Source organism: Pteropus alecto, unplaced genomic scaffold (assembly GCF_000325575.1).
Source record: "Pteropus alecto unplaced genomic scaffold, ASM32557v1 scaffold125, whole genome shotgun sequence".
In the NCBI taxonomy this organism is placed as follows: Eukaryota; Metazoa; Chordata; class Mammalia; order Chiroptera; family Pteropodidae; genus Pteropus; species Pteropus alecto.
In genome coordinates, this window is record NW_006436888.1 from 10,888,676 (window position 1) to 10,895,529 (window position 6,854).

General features: G+C 57.7%; 1 protein-coding gene across 1 annotated transcript in view; it reads left to right on the forward strand.

Annotated features, from left to right (window-relative positions):
- The window catches only part of TTC34 (tetratricopeptide repeat domain 34), a 10,531-nt gene extending 9,040 nt beyond the window's left edge, over positions 1-1,491 (forward strand). Inside the window, exons 7-8 of the mRNA XM_006914462.1 lie at positions 715-736; positions 964-1,491. Of these exons, the coding sequence (XP_006914524.1) occupies positions 715-736; positions 964-1,491 (550 nt within the window). The remainder of the gene's footprint in view (positions 1-714; positions 737-963) is intronic.
- The last annotated feature ends 5,363 nt before the right edge of the window (positions 1,492-6,854 follow it).

Here is a 6,854-nt window from a genome sequence, read left to right on the forward strand (position 1 = left end):
CCACGGAGCCCACGCCGGCCGCTCCGCAGCACCGCGGCCGTGGGGTGGGTGGGGGCCGAGCAGGAGGCACCCAGGTCTGGCCATCTCGAGCCCAGGGAGACAGTGTCATCGGGACCCGGAGCTCGGGAGGCACAGCAGAGCCGGGGATCTCTGAGGAGCGGCCTCGCGGGGTCTCGAGCAGAGCTGGTTTCGGGTGCGGGCAGGACGCGCGCGGCGGCCGTTGCCGGGCGACGAGACCCGCCCGGAAGGGGACCGGAAGTGGTCAGCGTCGCGCCGGCGAGGGGCTCGGCTCGGACAGGTGGAGCCGGCGGTCAGCGCCCCACAGCCGGGAGGCGAGCTGGGCTCCCCGGCCCCCGGCCGCCCCGCTCGCTCTGCGCGCTGTCGCAGAGGTGGGAACACGGAACCAACCACGCGCCCGCGACGCTGCGGGGCAGGCAGTAAACCCCAGCCCCGGGGACCTGCGGGCCATGCCGGAGCCGTGGGCGCGGTGTCTCCTTTCCAGCGTCGTGGCTGTGCGGGACAGTAGTGGGGAACCCCTGAGTGCTCGGCAGACCCCTTGGGCCGAGGAGGGGGCTGGAGGACCAGGCTGGGCAGAGGCCGTGTTTGCTACTGTCCCCAGGGCCAGGGCAGCCTTGGGAGGACGGGCAGGGCGGGAGGATGGCCGGGACAGCAGCTCGTCAGAGGGGCCTGTTGGGGAGGTGACTTCGGAGAGGAGCAGAGGGAGGGGGTCACCCAAGTGAGAAAAGCAGCAGGGCCGGGAGAGGGGGCACCAGGGAGAGGGGGCGTGGGGGGGGAGTGGGCGCCGCCCCAGCGAGCTCGGCAGGCAGAGCCTCCGGGGGCGGGATCTCAGAGGGCGGGGGCAGAGGGCACGGGCAGCTCCTCCACCAGGCGGGGTGTGCAGGGCCTTGCGGGGCTGCACCGTTCTGGACTGACCCACGCTCCCCACCTCTGCCCTCTCCGCAGACCGCAGCCCAGGAAGCCGGTACCCTCCTGAGCTCGGGGCAGCCCTGGCAGGCGCTGGGCTACTGCTCGCTGGCCGTCCTGGCTAGTGGTGGCAGGGCCGGTCACCTGCGCCTGCGGGCCACTTGCCTGGCTGAGCTGCAGGAGTTTGGCCGGGCACTAGGGGACCTGGACCGCGTGCTCCAGGAGGATGCGGGAGACTGTGACCTCCGGACGAGGGTGGAGGACTTGTGTTCCCGGGGCCGCCTGCTCCTGAGCCTGGGGGATGAGGCCGGGGCCACAGGGGCCTTGGCCCAGGCCCTCAGGCTGGCACCCACCACAGCCCAAAGCAGCCTGTGGGAGCAGCCGGGCCGGGCCCGCGCCGCCCGCATCTTCCTGTGCCAGGGGCAGCGCTGCCTGCAGGAGCAGCGCTACACAGAGGCCTGGACAGCGGCCGAGAGCGGCCTCCTGGTGGACCCCGAGCACGGCGGCCTAAAGAGGCTGAAGGCAAGAATCCGGAGGGAGGCGACCTCAGGCTGCCGGCTACACTGACCCCGCGCTCCCCAGCCCAGTCACGGGGCCACCCTGTGAGTTTCATCCAATGTCCAGACCCTGGAGTGCACCCCGCCCCCAAATCAGGGAGGTGCTCACCCCGCCCTCCCAGCCAGCGTTGGGTGAGCAGCCTTGGAGAGCAGAGGAGGACCATCCAGCTGGCCCAGGGCGGCTGCCCCCAGAGGCTCAGAGGCCCCTGCTACAGGAGCGGCCTGGCCCCGAAGCCCGGACCACAGAGAAGCAGCCCCAGTTCTCAGCTCCCAGCGTGGGGCCTGCGGGTTAGACGGGATTAAGGCCAACCCTTGGTGGCCCCGTGGAGATGGCGCACCCCAGGAAGTCCTTCCCTGCAAACTGGCCTTTGACCTGAGCCTTGGGCCAGGCTACTGCCATGCCTGGGCAACCCCCACCCCAGACAGAACTCCCTAGTCGGACCACCAGCTAGACCCATGCTTTCGTCAAGTCGTTCTGGGGAGCCCAGTGCCCATGGCCTTGGGGACCATGCGACCCCCCCTCCCCTACCTGGCTACCCAGAGGCCCTGTGACTATCTTCATCCCGTTTGGAAAGCTGAGCCTGGAACGGTCCGGAAAGGTCACACACTGTCACAATCAAGCTAGCAGGGTGTCTAGAAGCCACAGCCAGGCTCCTGGCTCGGGGCGGGGGACCCTACAGAAGACGGCAAGGGACCCTACAGAGGGTCTCATCCTCCCCGGCCCCCTGGGCAAAGTGTCCTGCCCCGCGCCTCCCTTGCCACCCCAACCTGCCTCAGGGATGTACCCACATCCACTGTCCGCAGGTACATGGAGGGCCGACCCTTACCCCAGCCTCAGGCCCTGGCACTGAAAACGGACATGAAGTAGCAGCCGCCAGACGCCTCCGCAGCAGAATGCGAAGGGTCAGACCAACGCGATCAGACTCTACCCGAGAGGAGAGGCAGCACCTGCTTTTCACAAAATCACCACACACTAGGTTTCCGAGAAAATGTTCGCCACATGGTATGGGTAGCATTACCTAGTCTCAAGACGATAAAGCTGTAAGTTAATTTTTTAATCCCTGCGTGTGAAATGACCCTTGGGTCCAAGAGGAAATCAAATCTGGAACTGCAGAAGTTTGGGGAAACAGTAACGAAAGCAGTCGGTCCCATGGATGGGACACAGCCACAGCGGTGCCAGAGGGAGGTTCGGGCCCCGAGTACTTCTATTACTGAGCAATGCAAATGAAAAGGAACAAAGTACATGCTCGATTCAAGAAGTTAGCAAAAGACAAAGGAAATTAGAAGGCAGGAATTAATAAGGGTAAGAACAAAAATAAGTAAATTGGGAATAGAAAAATGGAGGCGCGCTTCCGGTCAGGATGGTGGAATAGGTCGACGCCGCGCTCACCTCCTCTCGTGACCACATCAGAATTACAACCAAACTACAGGACGAACATCACTGAAAATTGCCTGAGGTCTGGCTGAACGGAAGTTGTACAACTGAGGACACGCCTCGAGACTGGTAGGAGGTGCAGAGACACGGAACGGGCTGGTCCCACCCCCTGCGTGGCAGTTAAAACTGGGGAGGGACGTCTCGGCTGCAGCGGTCCCCCAAGAGGAGCAAAGGGTCCCAGCCCCACACCGGGCTCCCCAGCCCAGGTTCCAGAGTCAGGAAGAGAAGGCCCCACAAAATCTGGCTGTGGAAAGTAGTGAAGATTGTGGCTGAGTGGGATAGGGCGGCTGGGGTCCCAGGCATCTTCTTAAAGGGCCCCCGTGTGGACTTACTCAGTGACGGACTCGCTTGCTCTGAGCTCCGACACTCAGGCAGCACTTCAAAAGGGGCCAGAGACACGCGGGAGGAACTGAATTGTCTGGCTTCAGAGCCAAGGCTGGAGGGGCAGAAGTGCTGGCGGAGGCCACTGTTCCTTTGTTGAGCCCTTCCCCACCCAGCCTGCAGATACAGGAACCACCATATCTGAGCTCCATCCACCCGGCTGACACTGTTCACCCCCGCCCCCGGTGATTCCTCAAGACCCCACCCCTCCCAATGTGCGGGCCCACCCAAGCTGTTTCCAGTGGGTTTTCTGTACAAATGGCCTGTTTTGGAGCATGCTGTGGACTTTCCTAAAATCTCTCAAAGGTTCATAAACCCCAAACAAGCAGCATCTGGCCTCAGCATGCCCTGTACCTCTAGCTAGGCAGCTCCAAGCCAGGCACTGGCAGCAGCCGGCCTCAGTCCACAGCGTGGACTCTCGAGGCACCTCCAAGCTCAGCACGGGTGACAGCCATCTGCAAATTGCTTAGTGCCTCATGCCTGGCGGCCTTGGGCAGAGTACAGGTTGTGGCTGAACTTGGCCTGTGGCGGGCCCCTCCCCAGAGGCATTGGCTTGCATGCCTGGTGGCCGGCTTCCTTCTGAGCCAGAGCACCTGGGGTCACATCCAAAGACGACACGCCCAAAGGGCAGAGAGGCGGGCACCAGAGCCCTGCTAAAGTGAATGCTGCTCCGTAGGGTCAGCCCTGCTACAGCTTCTCCACGGTGGTCATGGCCAGTCCCCACCAATCAGCCTGAGAGTCAGTCCCTCCTATTGACGAGCCAACAGTAACTAAGGGTCAACTACAACAGGGCACACACAACCCACACAAGGGACACACCTGCAGTTCCCGGCTCAGGTGATCAGGGAAGACCATGCTACTTGGTCCCACCTACTACATAAGGCCACTGTACTAAGACCGGGAGACATAGCAGCCCTACTTGATACACAGAAACAAACCCTGGGCGGCAGCCAAAATAGGGAGACAAAGAAACAGGACAGAACAAAACTCCTGAAAAAGAACTAAACAAGTTGGAGACAAGCAACCTACCAGCTGCAGAGTTCAAAACACTGGTTATAAGGATGCTCAGTGAACTTAGGGGAAGAGTAGATGAGCTCAGTGAGAACTTGAACAAAGAGATAAAAAAAAAAACATAAAAATGGAAATAGAAAACAAAAAGAACTAGTCAGAAATGAAGACTACAAGAACCGAAATGAAGGAATTAACATTAGATGAAGCAGAGGATCCCATCGACGAGTTAAAAGGGAAGGTAGCAGAAAACTAACGGCAACAAGAAAAAACCCAAAGAAATGAGGATAGTTTAAGGGGCCTCCGGGACAGTATCAAGCGTACCAATGTTTTCATCATAAGGGGACCAGAAGAAGAGACAGAGCAAAAACTTAAAAACGTATTTCAAGAAATAATGACTGACAACTTTTCCAACCCGGCGAAGGAAATAGACATACCAGCCCAGGACGTGCGGAGAGTCCCAAACGAGATGATCCCAAAGAGGCCACACCAAGACAGCATCGTTAAAATGCCAACGTTAAGGACAAAGAATCTTAAAAGCAGCAAGAGAAAAGCAACTAGTCACCTATAAGGGAGCACCCATAACACTGTCAGCTGATTCCTCAACAGATACTTTGCAGGCCAGAAGGGACTGGCAGGAAATATTCAAAGTGATGAAAAGCCAGGACCTACAACCAAGATGACTCTACCCAGCAAGGCTGTCATTTAGAATCAAAGGACAGAGAAAGAACTTCCCGGACAAGACGAAGCTAAAGGAGTTCATCGCCACCAAGCCAGGGTTACAGGAAATGCTGGAGGGACTTCATTAAGAAGAAAAAAGGGAAAAAAAAAAAAAAGATTCAAAAATGTAATTAATAAAATGGCAATAACTATATATCCATCAACGATTACTCTGAATGTAAATGAATTAGGTGCTCCAGTTAAAAGATGGGGTGGCCGAACGGATAAGAAAACCAGACCCCCACAGACGCTGCCTACAAGAGACTCACTTCAGATTGAAAGACACACACAGACGGAAAGTAAAGGGGTGGGAAAATGCGTTTCATGAAAATGGAAACAAAAAGTCTGTGAACGCAACTTATACCAGACAAAATAGACTTTAAAACAAAGGCTATAACGAGACAAAGAAAGACTCAGCAATCCCATTTTGGGGTATTTATCTGAAGAAACCGAAACACTACTTCGAAGGGACATGCGCATCCATACATTCACTGCAGCGTCATTCACAGTATGGAGGCCACCTGGGCCTCCGTCATGGATGGATGGGCAGAGGAGATGGTGCCTGTACACAAGGGAATATTACTCAGCCATAAAAAAGACTGAGACCTCGCCATCCGCGACAACAATGGATGGACCCAGAGGGTGTCGTGCTGAGTGGAGTAAGTCAGACAGAAAGACAAATGCTGTGTGATCCACTTACATGTGGAATCTAAAAAAAAACGAACAGCACGATAAAAATAGAAAATAGAATGATGGTTAAACTCGAAAAAAAAAAAAAAAAACCGAACAACACGGAAAGAAACTCAGATACGGAGAACTTTGGATGTTGCCGATGGGAGGGGCTGGAGGGTTGGGAGCAAAAGGGAAGGAATTAACGGGTACAATTGGTAGTTACAAAATAGTCATAGGGATGTAAAGTACAGCGTGAGGAACATAATCAGCATAATCAGGAACATTGTGATAACTGTGCGAGGTGCCAGGCGAGCACCAGACTTACTGGGGCGATCACTTTGTAAGTCGCATAAATATCTCATTGCTAGTGATGTACCTGAAACTAATATAACATCATATATTTGCGTCTGGCGCTGTGCATCTTTTCTCTCATCTGACTCGGACAAAACAGGGGAGGGGACTCATCTTCTAGCTATTGGGGCTGAGTTGGTGGCACGATGACAGAGAGCTGGGGCAAAGTCAGACCATCCTGGCCCCTTCCCTCCTGCCCAGGGAACGCAGGCCTGGCTTCAGGAGGCAGCGAGTGGGGGTGTGTGCGGGCCCTGGGCCCCTTGGTCTGTGGCACCCCTTCGCATGCCCCTCCCTCCCCCCAAGTCGCCCCTTGCTCACTCTAAGTGTCTCTTTTTCACCGATGGAGCTACAGGTGGGAGCACCCAGGAACAGGGCAGCCTGGGCGGGAAAGCAGGCTGAGCTCCAGGGACAGGCAGCCTCCCGGGCCATGCGGCCTGGGGCGGGGCTGGGGGCCACTCTGGCTGGACTACATCTCGTGCAGCGTCCCCAGGGCCACCGTGCTCTGAGAAGAAGCCTCTAGCTGGCCTGCTGGGCCCTGGCCCACCCCCAGCTCCCCAGGAAGTTCGGTGCCAGCTTCTCGCTCCCCTGAGCTTGACTTCATCCCCATGCAGGCCAGCCGCCCAGCCGGCCCCAAACTCTGGGTGGGTGGGCTTCCAGGCCTGCTCATGGGACCGCCGGGAGATGGACAGGGGGCCCAGGAGAGCCTTCCCTGGGCCGGGGTGGTGTCGGGGATCCGAGCCCCACAGAACTCCCGTCCAGGTCCTGGTTTAACCTAAGAGATCACCTGAGCCTGGACTGCCGGCTTT